The sequence below is a fragment of the Theropithecus gelada genome, chromosome 7b (genome assembly GCF_003255815.1).
Source record: "Theropithecus gelada isolate Dixy chromosome 7b, Tgel_1.0, whole genome shotgun sequence".
Taxonomy (NCBI): Eukaryota; Metazoa; Chordata; class Mammalia; order Primates; family Cercopithecidae; genus Theropithecus; species Theropithecus gelada.
The window spans coordinates 94,682,763-94,701,567 of record NC_037675.1 but is presented as its reverse complement, the minus strand read 5'-3'; the positions used below and the strand labels follow the sequence as shown (position 1 = coordinate 94,701,567).

Here is an 18,805-nt window from a genome sequence, read left to right as displayed (position 1 = left end):
ACCACATGATGATTCAGTAAGCAGCAGACCACATGTACAACAGTGGTCCTCTAAGGTTATATAATAATGTACTTTCACAGTACCTTTTTGATGTTTAGATGTGTTTCACTGAACAAATACCATTGCATTACAGTTGCCTACAGTATTCAATACAGTGACACACTGTGCAGATTCATAGCCTATGAGCAATGGCCTATATACTGTGTACCCTAGGTGTGAATAGGCCTTATACCATCTAGGTTTGTGTACAGACACTGATGTTCACACGATGATGAAATTGCCTAAAAATGCTTTCCTCAGATGGTATTCCTGTTAAGTGACCACTGTTAAGCAACTTTAAGACTATACTCTGTATTATGCCTCTTTACCCAACAGGGACAATCAAATTCCAAATATTAGCTACAAGGATATAAGAAACAAAACACAGAAAAAGAAAACTTTTAAAATTTTTTTGCCAAACTATAATGCATCCTTGCCTAAAATATAAATTATGTTCTTCCCACTCCTCAGAGAAGTGGTAAAGTTAGGTGTGTTCTGAGAAAAGAATGCTGAAGAAGATAAAAGGAATAAGGGTACTAAGCAAACTAAAGTGATTTGGATTGTCCAGTCTATCAGAAAGTATATTACTAAGGTGGCCATAAATGTAGTACAACCAGTAGACCCTAAGGTGAAGCCTAATCTCCATTTTCTGGTATTCACACAGTAGTGGGTTATATGTAGATTCTATCCCTTGCCATTCTCACTCCACCTGAGAATTTAGGTAGCCCCCCCATTGTGTACCATAGCCTTTTGTACACCCCTTTTGTACTACTTACTACATAGAGGTGAGATTGCCTACTTCCTTTTCTACCTTTCTAGAGCATTGTTAGCTTCTTGAGATCAAGAGCTGTATTATTTATCATTGTATCCCTCACTTATAGTACAGAGCCTGCACAAAGCTCAATTTTTTTAAAATGAAAGTCTAGAAAGGTAATCTGGAATCCAGGGCTGGTTGGCCTATTAGTTTGACCAAAATCTAGAGTGGCAATTAAGAATAACATTACATCTTGTAGACCAGTGTCAAGACTGGAGATTTTTGTATCTCCTCTTAGCCTGGGTTCTTTCCAAAACGTAGAGTCTCGTGTAAGGACTTGCAAGCAAATAGTTTATTTTGGGAAGTTCTCCCAGAGAATAGGAGTGGGTAACTGATTAGTGAAATGGAAAGAGAGCAAGCCAATACAAGCAGGTGTTCTGAACTGATCACTGCTGTGGTCAGTCAGGCATAATCCTACTGGAACTCACTGATAAGCCACGTGGAATGTACTTCAGGATTGTCTTCCAGAGGGAAGAAAGAGGGGACAATGGCCGGGTGCGGTGGCTCAAGCCTGTAATCCCAGCACTTTGGGAGGCCGAGACGGGCGAATCACGAGGTCAGGAGATCGAGACCATCCTGGCTAACACGGTGAAACCCCGTCTCTACTAAAAAATACAAAAAAAAAAAAAAAAAACTAGCCGGGCGAGGTGGCAGGTGCCTGTAGTCCCAGCTACTCTGTAGGCTGAGGCAGGAGAATGGCGTAAACCCGGGAGACGGAGCTTGCGGTGAGCCAAGATCCGGCCACTGCGCTCCAGCCTGGGCGACAGAGCGAGACTCTGTCTCAAAAAAAAAAAAAAAAGCAAGAGGGGACATTTACCTACCAGCCTCCATCTCTCCACTGGAAAAGTGTTTCCAATAGGGTGTTCACTCCCTTGCATCTCATGGTTTGCATATGGACAGGTGCCTCGCAGATTCCCAGAGGTGCCAACTCCAAGGGTCAGAATTTTCACAGCAGACAATGAAAGATACAAAGGTACAGCTGAGGCAGGGTGCTGTAACTGGGCTGCTCTGGTGAAAGGCAGAGTGGTTGTGCAGTGGGCACAAGAGTTGCTTAATTTAGTCTGCTTCTTGCATCGCTCATATCAGTTCGTGTGCTCCATCATCACCGAAGCTTCAAGATGGTGGCTACCCACACCTCTTCAAAAGACTCAATCAGGGAAGAGGATGGGATTAGCCACAGTCCAGCTGCTACAGCTGGCTGGAAGTTTCATCTGATATTTTCATGATAACTCATCCAAATTCAATCAGGGAAGCTGAGCAACTCTGACTTACAGGATAAGGGAATTATTCTAGGAATTGGACCTTAAACAATTGAAGGAGAAGCTGGGGAAGTAAGTCCAAAAGGGAGAATAGGATTCAGAGGAGTTACCAGCCAGTCAACCTGAGAAGCCAGGCGCATCCAGCCACCAAAGTGGGACTGCAAAGGGCAAGCTCATGGAGAATGGCTATTGTGTCTGGATCTGCAGCCATGTATCTGGGGACGGGCACAGGGCCAGTGTTGGTCAGCAAGGCTGCAGTTGGAAGAGCTGGATGCAGAGCAGAGGAAAAACTAGTGTCCCCTGGCACCTCTGCAACTAGCAGTCACCACATCACAGTGACTTTTAGAGAGTAATGGGCACTGCCTCTTGTCTACCTTCCAGATTTCACACATTTCTCTTGGCCAACTGTGACTTGGAACCATATAGGGATGGAGATGGTGGGGAAACAATTATCATAATGTCCTTCTTCCCTCACCCAAACTAGATTGTTGTCATTCTTTGCCACTACTTCAGCAGGCCTAGGCAGCCTACCAGGTGTGATCCAGACCTTCATCCCAGAGGTATTTGAGCTCTTAGTTTCTTTGCCAGTAGTTGCTACAATCACTAGGTCTCTGTCATCCCTCAGCAAAGAAGCACCAGAAGATGCCGCAGTGAATCCCCTGGGTTCTGAATGAACTGCTATTGTATTGCCACAGACATTGCACCTCGTCCAACACAGTATCCACTTGTACAAGTGTACCTTCAGGACCTGCCAGTGCAGATAGCCAGGTCTTATAATTCTTTGGGTGTCTACACTCTTTCCTCCCAGAACAGGGACTGTATTTTCCCAATCAGACTGTGCTGGGAACATGATCCTCATTATTGGTTTGGAGGTAGTGAGAGAAGGCAGGAACTGATCTTAAAGAGAACAAGCATTATCTTTTCAGGGACCTGCAGGGTCTCCAGATGAAGGAGGCTACTGCTTTCTAGTAAGGAGTTGGGGGAGCTGCTTCTCCTAGCCCAGAAAATTCAGGTAAATCTTGGGGTTTAATATTCTCAGCTAAGCCACCCAAATATCCACATTCCAGGTTTCTGTGTCCCAAGTGTTCCTATCAGGACCCAGATTTTATCATAGAATACCTGTCGAGGCTTTCTTTCATATCTCCTTAGTAGTTCTGATATCCTTAAAATTAAGTCTTGAGCCTGAATTTTGGCATTCTGCCCTGCAGCTGCAAGAAATAGGGTCTTTTCAAACACTGACCTGGAAGTCTTCAGACTTTGAAGAATGCCTAGATTTAAGGGTTGGCTAACCTGAGCCTGTCATTCTTTGTTCATGGCCTGTAAAGCTGTTAATCCAGCCAGTATCTAGGCCTTATAATCACTGATGTTTCCATTCCATTCAAGTGCCACCATGATTGGTGATCTGATACTTTACCTTCCACATAAACCTCATTTTAATCTGCTCCTGGTGTTGTCATGCTACTTATGTACAGGGGTTATCACCATGCCACCTACCAGGAGGAATGGGAGGGGGAAACCTTTTGCCCTTCGGTCAATGAGTAAGGGAGATCTAGAATCTCATTCAAGAACCTTGTTTTCTAGGGCCATCTCTGTTACTAGCTATCTTTGCTGGGTGTCTCCTCCCATTCCTCACAATCTCTGCTGAAAGCACATCCCAAATCAGAGGCTTACATGCAGGTCACTTATTCAGTAAGTATCCCATGAACCATGAATAGGAGTGAGGGGGAGCACTACAGCAGTGGGTCGTTGAGCTGGTCACCACTGCAGACACCTGGGTTTAGACTCTTCTTCAGAATTGTCCTCCTGAGAAATAGTAGAGAGGAGCGTTCATCCAACCAGCTCAGAGTCACAGCATCTAAGGACCGACAGTGCAGAACACTGAGGTGCAGGTTAACTTGTCATCTCACCCTTATATCTGACACAGTTTTTTGCTTTGGATTAGGAATTCTTGGTTGCCTTTTAAGAATAGATTTGTAGGTATGATGTGATGATAGTGCTGTTTTAGAAAACTTAAACCTTTCAATAGTGTGCTCTGTATGCATTGGAGTCCTGGGTAGAGGGAGACAGTAGGAAACTTTTCAGTAATTGGTATGTGAGATGCTAAGGATTTGAACAAAGGTGGTGATCTAGTGGGAATGGAAGAGAGGCTAATTGAAGGATGTTCTGAAGGACGAATCTGTAGGACACATTGACAGGTTAGACGTTGAGGTCAAAGGAGGCCAGAAAGGCAGAGTAGAAATTTAAGATTTCTAGGGTATTGGGTAGACACATTGCTCCCCAATTTCCAGCATAATCCTCAGAACTTCAGATTCTTTCAGCTGACATGAGAAAATAAGACTCACAGGATGTAGGCTTTTTTTTGTTTGTTTTTGAGACAGAGAGTCTCGTTCTGTCGCCCAGGCTGGAGTGCAGTGGTGCAGTCTCGGCTCACTGCAACCTCTGCCTCCCAGGTTCAAGCGATTCTCCTGCCTTAGCCTCCTGAGGTCATGAGTAGCATTTTTAGTAGAGACGGGGTTTCACCATGTTGGTCAGGCTGGTCTCAAACTCCTGACCTCATGATCCACCTGCCTCGGCCTCCCAAAGTGCTGGGATTACAGGCGTGAGCCACTGCACTCGCTCACAGGATGTAGTTTTTGTTTTGTTTTGTTTTGTTTTTTTGAGACAGGGTCTCACTCTGTCATTCAAGCTGGAGTGCAGTGCCATCTCTTGGCTCCCTGCCACCTCTACCCTCCAGGCTCAAGCGAGCCTCCCACCTCAGCCTCCTGAGTAGCTGGGACTACAGGCATGCACCACTACACCCACCTAATTTTTGTATTTTTTGTAGAGACAGGGTTTCATCATATTGCCCAGGCTGGTCTCGAACTTCTGAGCCCAAACGATCCACCCATCTTGGCCTCCCATGGTGCTGGGATTTCAGGTGTGAGCCATCGCACCCAGACAGGATGTATTTTAATCTGGCACAGGCTAAGTGAGGGTCGAGAATTAGTGATGCAGCTGCCTGAATTTAAAACCTATGGTCTTTCACTTCCTGCCACACTCACTTCCTTTATTTCTTAATTTCTTTTCCCAGGATTCTGAATCAGTCATATACTGGTTAGTAAGAAAGAATTGAAGCAACTTTTCTCTCAAACTTGTTTGTACTTCAAGTCTTATTTCTAACTCTGGTGCCTCTGAAGAGTCACCATGCCAAGTCTAAGGCCGGCCCTCCTCTAAACTTACGATCTTGTTTTATGTTGCATGGCAAGCTGTAATCTCCCTGTTCCTTTTTCCTTTCCCCATTGCCTGTTTCCTCCTTCCTCTTTCCACCCCAACCTCAATATGAATCGGGAAGCCATTTATACATTTCCTGATGGACATGAGCCAGTGGAAAGGTTTCCCACTGGTATTGGCGAAACAAGTAGGGTGGCATTGTAGGAATAATAAGTAAGGGGGAAACAAAGATCCTGACAGTGTATTCAGGAGAACTGTCAACATTGAGGCTTTTTTTTAGTTACCAGAGGAACAAGAAGAAGAGAAACAAAAATTGATAATAAAAACAGAAAGTGATCCTATGTAACATGCAGCAATACAGTCATTTTGTGTTACTGAATTTCAGATTGATTTGTTAGCTCTTTATGTCTCAGCCTTCAGCCTTGGTCATTCATTCATATTAGTTATGTGACTCAATTTTTTGAGGGAAGGTATTTTTGCTCACATTAAGGATTAGAAAGAAAATATCCTAGTAAAAGAGAATAGAGGAAAGGATTAAATAAGTAGGCGATGGATCTGTATAAGCAAAAGAAATTGTAAGAAGTTGACTTTGTACTACCTGCCAACCTCCCAACAGCATCATTGAAAATCTGAGTGGAATATATTGGTGCCTTTTATCCATTAAATGCCTTGGCTGCAGGTGGAATTTTTCCGTTACCAGGAAATTGTTAATAAAAGCTTCTTTTTTTTTTGTTTTGAGACAGAATCTCGCTCTGTTGCCCAGGCTGGAGTGCAATGTTGCAATTTTGGCTCACTGCAACCTCTGCCTCCTGGATTCAAGGGATTCTCCTGCCTCAGCCTCCCGAGTAGCTGTGACTACAGACACATGCCACCACACCCAGCTAATTTTTGTATTTTTAGTAGAGACTGGGTTTCGCCATGTTGGCCAGGTTTGTCTCGAACTCCTGACCTCAGGTAATCTACCTGCCTCAGCCTCTTAAAGTGTGGGATTACAGATGCCCACCACCACGCTTGGCTGTTAATAAAAGCTTTTGGCCAGGCACAGTGGCTCACGCCTGTAATCCCAGCACTTTGGGAGGCTGAGGCGGGTGGATCACCTGAGGTCAGGAGTTCAAGACCAGCCTAGCCAACATGGCAAAATCCTGTCTCTACTGAAAATACAAAAATTAGCTGGGTGTGGTGGCGGGCGCCTGTAATCCCAGCTACTCAGGAGACTGAGGCAGTAGAATTGCTTGAACCCGGATAGCTGAGGTTACAGTGAACTGAGATCACACCACTGCACTCCAGTCTGGCAATAAGAGTGAAACTCCATCTCAAAAAATAAAAAAAGTTTTTGAGTTGATCTAAAAATATCTAACTGGTTTATTAGTCAACCATTGCTGTATAAGAAACAACCTGAGAACCTCAGTGGTATATCACAACGAACATTTATTTCTCATAAGTTTCTGGGTTAGGTGGGGCATTTCTGCTTCAGTTTGCAGCAACTGGGACCTCTCTCATTGCCACCGTGAGTCAGCAGGGGTGGCTGTGTTCCCAGGGCTGCTCATTCTCCTCCTGGGACCAATGAACTAGTCACAGTGCGCTCTTCACATGGTAGGAGGTAAGGCCAGCCCTGTTCCCAGAAGAGGAAAAGGGCTCTAGACAGAGCCGTACTATTCAAAGCACGTCTACAGTGAGTGAGCTAGGTACAGAAATTAACAAGCATTTAGAAACTTTAAACAATTGCCACAATATTCAAGAGGTGTTTTTGCTGAATAAAGTACTGGTCCAGGACACATTGGAAATTTAAAAAGAAATAAAAAACTGTAGCATGACTCGCGATAGTTTGCAAAGTGCCGAGAGAGAATACATGACATTCTGCTCACTAGAACTGACTCCCTGTACTGCCCATGAGTAAGCATTGTGATCTGCACGTGTGTCATGGGTTTGTGTTAGGATCACTTTTTCACCAAGAGTCTGATCATCTTTGAGTGTGCTGATGGTTTTGGACCTACAGGACTTGTCCATTACCAAGGATATGGCACCATGTAAAGCTTCCCAGCACCCGCTTGTTGACCTTTCCCTGCCAGCATCCCTTCTGCCTTGCTGGTATATTTACATTTTCATTCCAATATTGATAACCTTGACAAAGTCTTATTATCATTAATTGAAATCCTTTACCATCAGATTAAAACATTAATTTTGTTTGACATTACCAACATTCCAGTTGTTTACCTGTCTTCCTTTTACATTTTTGAGTTAATATCACCATGTTTGGTGTATTTATAAGGTACTTTCTGCTCGTGAGAGAAGTAGTTCTAAATAAGTTCTAATGAGCAGTGATTAGTAAAAGTCCTAAGTTAGGGCTGGGTGCAGTGGCTTACGCCTGTAATCCTAGCACTTTGGGAGGCCGAGGCGGGCGGATCACCTGAGGTCAAGAGTTCAAAACCAGCCTGGCTAGCATGGTGAAACCCCATCTCTACTAAAATACAAAATATTAGCTGGGCATGATGGTGGGTGCCTGTAATCCCAGCTACTCGGGAGACTGAGACAGGAGAATCACTTGAACCCAGGAGATGATGGTTGCAGTGAGCCAAGATCGCGCTACTGCACTCCAGCCTCGGCGGCTGTGCAAAGCTCTGTCTCAAAAAAAAAAAAAAAAAAAACCTAAGTTAAAGGCATAGAAAGCAGGAAGACGGGGGACCTTTTGGGAGGGGAAGGAAGGATATGTTTTGGTAGGACTTGGCTTCTTCCTAGATGTATAACCTTGAATAACTTATTTAATCTTCGTGAGCCTTAGTTTTCTCATCATAAAATGGGGATGATAATGGTAATAATAATCTCCCTTGAGAAGAAGTACTAAAATTAAATATTCTAAAGCAAGCAATTAGCACAGAGCCTAATTGTTTTCAAGAGTGTTAGTTACTGTTATTTGCTTTTAGTTATCTACTAGGTGCCAGACACTATAGAATCAGATAAGATGGGGCCTTTACTGAAAAGGGGCTTAGTCTGGTGGAAGAGTCAGACAAATATATATAAGAAAGATATAGTAGTATGAGAGTTTTGTGCTGTTATAGACAAACACAGGGTAACAGAGAAACTTTTAGGTAGGAGGAACACCTGACCTAAGACTTTGAGGAGCAGTATCAAAGTAGGCTCTTAAAAGAGGCAGCATCTAAGCTGAGACTTAAAGATGCAGAGAAGTTAAGAAAAAGAGTTAGGGGCATTTCAGAAAAGTGGAACAACACACGCAAAAGCCTGGAGGTGCAAGCATTTGGTGGGCTTCTGGGGAATGGGAAGGGACGAAGTATGACTGGGGTGTAGAGTCTGCTCAGGGATGGGCTGGGGAGTAGGCAGGTGCCAGATTATCAAGGGAGATGTAGCTTGGACTTTTTCTTGAAATCATTTGTAGCATGAAGCTATTGAATAATTCATTAAAGAGGCATATATAATTTACATTTTAAAAGATCATTTTGGCAACAGTACAGAGAGCAGATTAGAAGGGGAAAGACTGGAGGTGGAAATTTTTTTAAAGGCCATTTCAATAATGCAGGGGAAAAGTATCAGGTTCTGAAAAGGAGGTGGTGAAAATTCAGTGGAGATTCTGTGGAGGGGTTGGATTGAAAAGAAGAATGAACAGCATCTGGTGACAGATTGGTTATGGGCCTCCAGAGATGGACCCCATGATAGCACTCAGACCTCTGGCTTTGGTGACTGAAGAGGACCAGATTTCCCAGAGGAAATGAATTGACTTTGGCATTTAAGATGTTTGTGGACAATCCATGTGAAAGTCAGGTGTGACTGGGAGTCAGCTCAGGCTTGGAGCTATCAACTGGGAAGTCAGGGATATAATGAGGTGAAGGCCGTGGGGCAGGTGATATCACCAGGCAGTGAAAAGAGCTGGGTATTCAGGGTACTCGGCTTAGGTACTCCAGACGGTTTGAACAAATGTGGAGTGTCAAGAGTATGGTCTGATTTAAATCCCATAACAACCCTTTGAGGTAGGAAACAATCTCAGCTTTGCAGATGAGAACATTTCAGACTCTTGAGAGTTAAGTGATTTGCCTAAAGTGATTTTGCTACCGAGTGGCAGAGCTAGGATTTCGAGTCCAATCTGTCTGATTTTAAAGCCCATTTTTTTTCCTACTGTATCCTGCTTCTTTGTAGACCTCAGCAGTTTAAATATTTGTGATCATGTTATCTATCATTCTTTTTCTTCACCTCTGCCAGTATCCTGGTTTAGTAGGATTGTGATACATCATTTTAAATAACCAGCTTTTCTCTCATTTCCCCTGCTTTACTCCCAAACACATCTATAAGATTGCCTTTCCTATCAGATTGACTCATTCCACTCAATTCTATTCCAATACCCACTTTAAAACAACAGGCCAACAGAGGTCCTCCACTGGCTACTGAATGAGGTCTGTCCTCCTCAGCTCGGCATTCAAGGCTCAAAGGCTCATCATAAAATGATGACTGTTGAAAACTTTCCCATATTTCCCGCTTCTCATCAGCACATCTTCATGCCTTTGGGTGTCATCTATATGTGGATATAAATGTGGTGGTCTCATTGTGTTCCTTATAGGGATATTCTTTTAGTGCTTAGAATAAATATATCTTTTACTTGCTCTGTTACCATCTTTATAAAAACCGGTTTTGTCTTTGTGATGAAATCAGCTTGGATGTCTTCTGACTTTAGTTCCCTTTCCAGCATCAGGGTTCTTTATACTCTATCCCTAATGTGATGAGCCAGCCTCTGACACTTTCTAGAGGGTTCCTTTTTTTGATGGGAGAAGAGGATGGAAATTCTAATTGTTAGAAATTTCTTATCATTGAACCAAAATCTCCCTGCTTTTAACATCTGTCTGTTTCCTGGGAATAACGGATAAATCAGTTATTTCTCCTCTGCCTCATGAAGAGGCATTTAAAGACAGCTCTTATGTCTCTCCTCAGGATTCTCTTACATAACTCAAATAATCTCTTGCTTGGAGCTTTTCTCCTGTGATAAGTTGCAAACTCTCTACTATTCCCTCGCCCTCCTGAGACTCTTGCAGTTTGGTCAGTGCTCATCTAAACTGACCCACGGGGCCCAGAACAACACGGCACTCCGCAGAAAGCAGCAACATTAGTCCTTTGATTACAGCTGGATGCTTGTACCTGAAAAGCCTGAGATAGATTCAGATCTATAACACCCATGTCACATTTTGCATTCATTCAGTTAAAAAAAACCCAGATATTTTATATAGTTCTAGTTAAGCCAACCATCATCTGCTGTGCAATCGATTTCTTAAATGTAGAACTAATTCTCCTAGTTATATTTCAACTTCATTTTGATCAGTCTTTTTAGGCAATTATGATTCTGCTATGCAGTGTGGTTTTAACTGTGTTTCCAAGTTTGGGGTTATCTGAAGATTTTGAAACATACTTTCCACATCATTATCCAAGGTTTTTGTTTGTTTGTTTTTGAGACAGGGTCTCACTCTGTCGCCCAGGCTGGAGTGCAGTGGTGTGATCTCAGCTCACTGCAACCTCCACTTCCTGGGTTCAAGCAATTCTCCTGCCTCAGCCTCCCGAGTAGCTGGGATTACAGGTATGTGCCACCATACCCAGCTGATTTTTGTATTTTTAGTAGAGATGGGTTTTTACCATGTTGGCCAAGCTGATCTCAAACTCCTGACCTCAGGTGATCCACCCACCTCAGCGTCCCAAAGTGCTGGGATTACAGGCGCGAGCCACTGCACCCGGCCCAAAGTTCTTGATAAACATGGCAAAAACCAACTTCCCACTCCATGCATCAAGTTAATCAGTGCTATTTATGAATGGTTCTGTTAACCACTGCCCTGTCATCCCATCCCGTGTCTCTTCATCTTATCTGCAAAGATCTCATTTGTACATTCAACGCGTTTTTATTTAGCACAAGTGCCAGGAATACATTGAAGATAGCAGTCCCTATCTTGTGGTGCTTACAGTTTAGCAGCATCATGAAATATTTTCTAAATGCTTTGTGGAAATCAAGTTATACAGTTATCTATGATATTTCTTCTCATCTGGTACCATATCAGAAAAGGGAATGAGGGATTACTTTTTGTAGACTCCATATTGCTACTCATTATCTTCTGTCACTTCAAAGTGGGATTTACTCCCTTTATCTTTACACCTTTCATGGTTTCACAAATAGCTTTGAACTTTAGAAGTGTCTGGAGTTCACTTATGCCCTTTCTGTGTATCCATATTTTTGGTGGTGTTTGTTTAATTTAATTTAATTTAATTTTGAGACAGAGTCTTACTTTGTCTCCCAGGCTGGAGTGTAGTGGCACGATTTCGGCTCACTGCAACCTCCACCTCTCGAGTTCAAGTGATTCTCCTGCCTCAGCCTCCCTAGTAGCTGGGATTACAGGATGCCTAACTAATTTTTGTATTTTTAATAGAGACTGGGTTTCACTATGTTGGCCAGACTGATCTTGAACTCCTGACCTTAGGTGATCTGCCTGCCTTGGCCTCCCAGAGTGCTCAGATTACAAGCGTGAGCCAGTGCACCCGGCCTGGTGGTGGTGTTTAAACGCCTGTTTTTGTTTGTTTGTTTGTTTTCACATTATCAGGATTGTTTTTTGTTTTATAGTAAGCTTAATGAAAAATTTCTGTTCAACTTTAGGCATTTTCACTCCCATAATCTTTGTCACTCAGATTTTTACTTATATTTTATCTTTATGTTTTGAAATGATCTTTCCTGAGGAGGAGAGTTGAGTCTCCTTAGGTTTTCTTTTCTTCCTTGAGTTCTTGAAATGCCATAGTTGCTTTCTCCAGGATCCTGGTCCTTTTCACTTCCTTTTTCAGGTTTGCCAGAACTAAGCTCAGATGTATTTTGTCTGTTTTCTGAAGGATTAAACTGTCAACAATGCAAGGTGCTATGTTTTCATACAAAGAGTGGATGTCTGCATAGCCGGCAGCCCACCTACCTTATTCTGAGGTGTGCGTTCTCTCATCAGTCAGGTGTCATCCACATCCTTCCTCTAGCCAGTTTCCACCACTGCAGCCTTTTTGCCTACTCTTCTTTCCCCTTTGGTCCAATGTCTTCCTCTATACTGTCTTACTCACATTGTTGGATTTGCACATAGATGTTTATTATCTTGAACTTGGGACGATTCTCTGCCTTTTTCTCTAGATCCATCTCTGTAAGGCAGCAGATTTTCTATAGATGCCATAGTCTATTGTTAACCCATCCCACCAAGTTTTGGTGATTTTCATGAGATTTTATTTATCTCCTTGAGTTCTTTTTTGCTGTTGTGACTTTTAAATATAGTGCCTAGCACACTAATGTTCAATAAGTAATATTTATGATTAATCTCAAGAAGTATTTGCCTTCTCTTTTAGGCTGTGAGGATATCATTGCTGAGAGCATCTCATTAGATACCTTAATTGCCATCCTCAAGTGGAGTTCTCATCCATATGGCTCTAAATGGGTGCACCGACAAGCTTTACATTTCCTCTGTGAGGAATTTTCCCAGGTCATGACTTCGGATGTTTTTTATGAACTCAGCAAAGACCATCTGCTTACTGCTATCCAGTCTGACTACCTACAGGTAATCATTTAAACACCTCTCAAACTCATTGTCATTCATATGTGCACCAAAAAAATCCATCTATGCTCTATTACTCTTCCATGTAGGGTAGGGCAGGGGAAGAGAAACAGGCTGTGATCAAACCACACAGGAACTGCCCCCTTCATAGTTGTACAACAAAAGCCTTCTGTCTCACTAGCTCTTCATTACCCTGCTGCCATGACTCAACACTGAACAAGCCCAGGTCCCAGCCAGATGCACCAAAGAGAGATTGGGGCAGTAGGCAAGGTCAGAAGCACATCCCAACAGTGATTTTCTTGACTTCTATTAATGTAGCTTGTGTATGGTGGTTTCTTACTTTTGGTGGAGCATCCCATACTTAGACTGTAGACAGTAGCTTCAGCAGCACAAAGTAAAAATAGTGTTCACTTTCTGATCTGCTCAGATGGTTATCAAAACTCAGCGCATGTATTCTTCCAAAGCATGGTAATGTTTTCAACTACTTGTTTTTAAGCAGAAGTAGTTTTTAGCAGATTCTTGTGTTCTTGACTTAAATGTCAATTTAATTTGGAAATTTAAATTAATAATAGATTTTATATATTACAGAAAATACTTGCAGGCAAAGTATATTCAAGCTTAATTTTTTTCCATTGGCTGTATGAATTTTATGCTAAAAACTGTACAACTGTTTTAATGCTATTAAAGACATAAACCCATTGAGCCACTTCCTATTTCTTTGTATTTGTACTAGAAAAATTATAAAATGCTACCGTTTTAGTCAGAAATGCAGTGGAGAGTTAAATAATACACTCAGCATCTGTGCTTTTCCTTTGTTGCTTTGATTGCAGTACAGATGTCATACTTGGGCTTGATTTATGGAGAATCTTTGTTCATTAACCTCGTCTCATTGTCCTGATCAAAACTGGATGCTTTATGTTTGTGTTAGAAGTTGTTAGTTTTCTTAGATTATTGCTTTAGGAGCTTTGCATTCCTTCTTAGAAAGTATTTTAAAAAAAAAAATGGAGAGCAGCCTAGATTTGCTCTAAGATTTTAAATAAAATACAAAGAAATGAGGGATACATTGCCATTTCACAGATTGTGCTTCACCAGCCAGTAAAATACCTTGTAGAGATTTTAGTTTCTTTTGCAAAAACAAGTTGACTGACTTGTTTTTCCTGTCCCTCCAGGAGTTAGTAGTTACTCTGCCTATACCCTATACTTATACTTTCATTTACTTATCTGTGTTTTCTTCCAAAAGAGAATTTAAGGCAGCTTTATAGAAACCACATAGTAAGATAAAATAAATTTAAAATAGGAAGTGGGTTGCTTGAGCCCAGGAGCGTGAGACCAGCCTCGGCAACAGGTAGGACCCCATCTCTACAAAAAATTTTTTTAAAATTAGCCACTTGGGAGGCTGAGTTGGGTGGATCACAAAGTCAGGAGATCGAGAGCATCCTGGCTAACAAGGTGAAACCGCATCTCTACTAAAAATACAAAAACCAGGCATTGTGGCAGGTGCCTGTAGTCCCAGGTACCCGGGAGACTGAGACAGGAGAATAGCGTGAACCCAGGAGGTGGTGCTTGCATTGAGCCAAGATCACGCCACTGCACTCCAGCCTGGGCAACAGCACGAGACTCCATCTCAAAAAAAAAAAAAGAAATTAACTGGGTGTGGTGGCACACACCTGTAGTCCCAGCTGCTCAGGAGGCTGAGATGGGGAGAATCCCTTGAGCCCAGGAGGTTGAGGCTGCAGAGACCCATGATGGCACTGTTGCACTCCAGCCTGGGCAATAGAGTGCAACTCCATCTCAAAAGGAAAAATTAAAATGAAAAAATAAAATAGGAAGGGAGCAGATTACAGAAAAAGAAGATAGAAATGAAATTTAAAAATTAGTTGGAGCCAAGAGTGAGGTAACTGGATAAAATATATGTAATACAGTCTTGTGTATTTCCTGTCGATGGACCACAGATTTAACACTAAAACTTCAGCCAATGGAAAGAGTGAAACATGGTAAGTTGCGTGCTGTATTTCCCACTTACGAAAAGTCCTTCATGAAATTAATCACTTATCTAATTTCACTAAAATAAATATAAACCATTTTTTATTACAGGCAAGTGAACAAGATATCCTTAAATATCTGATTAAATGGGGAGAGCATCAGTTGATGAAAAGAATAGCAGATAGAGGTAAGCTCAGAAAATTAGCTTGCGCTAGTTACCTTGTGTAAATTTTTGGTGGTTCTTACATTCCCAGCTTACAGAAATGCATGCCGCACATCAGTCTTGAAAACTGACGCTGTTGCCTGGTGAAAATGGAAGTTTTTACCATTGGCAAAATTCTTTAGTGGACAGGGTATAGTTTATTAAAATAAATATATCAGGCCGGGCGTGGTGGCTCAAGCCTGTGATCCCAGCACTTTGGGAGGCCGAGACGGGCGGATCACAAGGTCAGGAGATCGAGACCATCCTGGCTAACATAGTGAAACCCCATCTCTACTAAAAATACAAAAAATTAGCCGGGCGTGGTGGTGGGCGCCTGTAGTCCCAGCTACTTGGGAGGCTGAGGCAGGAGAATGGCGTAAACCCGGGAGGCGGAGCTTGCAGTGAGCTGAGATCCGGCCACTGCACCCCAGCCTGGGCGACAGAGCGAGACTCCGTCTCAAAATAAATAAATAAATAAATAAATAAATAAATAAATAAATAAAATATATCAGAAAGTCTTATTTTGCAGCTTTAAAAGGATACTTTTTATTATTATGTTCTTAGGTGCTTAATAAAACATGTTGACTGATTCATGGAAGTATTAGAATGAAAAATTTAATATAATTTCATATAATGACTAAAGTGTTACAAAAGCATAATGATGAAAATGTGGAATTAGTGTTGATGGTTACACAACAATAAGAGTATAGTAAGAGCCACTGAATGGTACGCTTTAAAATGTTTTAAATAAATTTTGTGTTATGTGAATTTTAACCTCAATTTAAAAATGTGAGTACAGGCTGACTTGAGGTCAGGAGTCTGAGACTAGCCTGGCCAACATGGCAGAATCCCACCTGTACTAAAAATACAAAAATTAGTGGGAAGTGGTGGCACATGCCTGTACTCCCAGCTAGTCGAAGACTGAGGCGTGAGAATCACTTGAACCTGGGAGGCAGAGGTTGCAGTGAGCTGAGATTGCACTACTGCACTCCACATGGGTGACAGAGCGAGACTCAAAAAAAAAAAAAAACAGTACAAATGAAAAAGCATTCATTGTTTATTTTTAAATGTTGTAGAAAGTAGGCCGGGCGCGGTGGCTCATGCCTGTAATCCCAGCACTTTGGGAGACCGAGGCAGGCAGATCACGAGGTCAGGAGATCGAGACCACAGTGAAACCCTGTCTCTACTAAAAATACAAAAACTTAGCTGGGCGCGGTGGCGGGCGCCTGTAGTCCCAGCTACTCTGGAGGCTGAGGCAGGAGAATGGCGTGAACCCGCGAGGCGGAGCTTGCAGGGAGCTGAGATCGCGCCACTGCAGCACTCCAGCCTGGGTGACAGAGCGAGACTCCGTCTCAAAAAAAAAAAAAAAAAAGTAGGCCAGGTACAGTGTCTCACGCCTGTCATCCCAGCACTTTGGGAGGCCAAGGCGGGTGGATCACCTGAGGTTGGAAGTTCGAGACCAGCCTGACCGACATAGAGAAACCCCGTCTCTACTAAAAGTAAAAAAAATTAGCCAGGCGTGGTGGTGCATGCCTATAATCCCTGCTACCTGGGAAGCTGAGGCAGGAGAATCACTTGAACCCGTGGGGCGGAGGTTATGGTGAGCCGAGATTGCGCCATTGCGCTCCAGCCTGAGCAACGAGCAAAATTTTGTCTCAAAAAAAGAGAAATGTTGTGGAAGGTAAAAGAGAAACAAATAATACTTCTGAATGACCTCCCAGTGGGGTCACTGCAGAAGAGAAGGAAGCATCATGTGTCGGAGGCTGGGCTTTCAACTTTGGAAATTTATGATTCTACAGCAGTCTTTTGTTTGTGTCTAGGGTTAGCCCACCCACCTGTTCTTCCCTCAAACATCATTGTGTTCCTTTATGTACTGAACCTAAATTTAAAATTTTTAATTAGAAAAATTAAATACAGATTTCCCTTTTCTGTCACCTTTCGATAGCTTTATTTAGATATAATTTACATATCTTAAAAGTTCACTGGTTTAAAGTGTTCAAGTCAGTGGATTTTAGTACATTTATAGAGTTGTTTTGTCACATTTTTAAATATAAAAAATGTTGTGCTAAACCTGCCTTTAAGCCTTTTTATGGTGTTTCTTTAATATGCTACTATCCAAGCTCTAGGGAACAAAAGCAGTCCTTCTATTTTATTTCTCCAATTCTTTTCTGTGGCTGGCAAAAACCTTTAGCAATTCTCAGATTTGATTTTTTTTTTTATTTTTATTTTTAAAATTGTATTTCAGAGAGCAGCAAAGTTATGAATTTTTTTTTTTTGGAGACGGAGTCTTGCTCTGTCTCCCAGGCTGGAGTACAGTGGCGCAATCTTGGCTCACTGCAACCTCTGCCTCCCAGGTTCAAGCTATTCTCCTGCCTCAGCCTCTTGAGTAGCTGGGATTATAGGCACATGCCATCACGCACGGCTAATTTTCGTTATTTTTAGTAGAGACAGAGTTTCGCCATGTTGGCCAGGCTGTTCTCAAACTCCTGACCTCAGGTGATCCACCATGCCCAGCAAGTTATGAATTTTTTAAAATATGAAAACCATTACAATTGATTTAGAAAGAATTTTAAATGCCAGTATACAATTAGTTCTCATTCGTGGCTTTTATATTTGGCAATTTACCTAGTCACTAAAATTTATTTGTAACCCCAAAATCAATACTGGTGGTACTTTCATGGTCATTCCTGGACATGCATGAAGTAGCAAAAAGCTTGATCTCCCAACAAGCACATTCCCAGCTGAGTTCTAACAAGACAGAGGCACTCTGCCTTCTTGTTTCAGATGTTACCAAGTGCCACGTTTTACATTTTTGTGTTTTTGTGATCTCACTGTTTAAGATGGCCCCCAGGTGTAGTATGAAGTGCTGTCTAGTGTTCCTGAGAACAAGAAGGCTGTGGTGTGCCTTACAGAGACAATACATGGGTTAGATGAGCTTCATTCAGGCGTGAGTTACATTTGCTGTTGGTCATGAGGTTAGTGTTAATGAATCAGCCACATACATTAAATAGTCTTTAAACAGAAACACATAAAACAAGGTTCTGCCTTAATCATTTGACAAAAATGTTGTGCCCAGAGGCTCACAGGAACCTAACTCTGTGTTTTCCCTATGAACAAGAGCTCGGTATTCACTGATTCATTGTTTGTGTTGACTTTATAACTACTCGAGATAACAAGAACCGATTGTATATAACTCTGTGTAAATGTTATAGCCCATAAGCTTGTTCATTGATGTAAAGTTGGTGGTGATGAAATTTCATTTATTTGGGGCAGATAACAAGCATCCTTAAGGGTTAAAATTTTCCTTAGAAAAATAGTTTCTAGGCAAAGCATGGTGGCTCACGCATGTAATCCCAGCACTTTAGGAGGCCAAGGTAGGTAGATCATGAGGTCAGATGTTCCAGACCAGCCTAGCCAACATGGTGAAACCCCGTCTCTACTACAAATACAAAAATTAGCTGGGTGTGGTGGCGAGCGCCTGTAATCCCAGCTACTCAGGAGGCTGAGGCAGGAGAATCGCTTGAACCCGGGAGGTGGAGGTTGCAGTGAGCCGAGATCATGCCACTGCCTTCTAGCCTGGGCAACAGAGCAAGACTCTGTCTTAAAAAATAATAATAAAAAAAAAAAAAGAAGACATTCATACAGCCAACAGACACATGAAAAAATGCTCATCATCACTGGCCATCAGAGAAATGCAAATCAAAACCACAATGAGATACCATCTCACACCAGTTAGAATGGC

The 18,805-nt window shown here is 42.2% G+C and overlaps 1 protein-coding gene across 2 annotated transcripts in view; it reads left to right on the top strand.

The window, feature by feature from the left end:
* The window catches only part of BTBD7 (BTB domain containing 7), a 111,292-nt gene that overhangs the window by 69,637 nt on the left and 22,850 nt on the right, over positions 1 to 18,805 (top strand). For both annotated transcript variants that reach the window (XM_025391815.1, XM_025391816.1), the window contains 2 exons: positions 12,673 to 12,881; positions 14,973 to 15,048. In XM_025391815.1, coding sequence (XP_025247600.1) covers positions 12,673 to 12,881; positions 14,973 to 15,048 — 285 coding nt within the window. The remainder of the gene's footprint in view (positions 1 to 12,672; positions 12,882 to 14,972; positions 15,049 to 18,805) is intronic.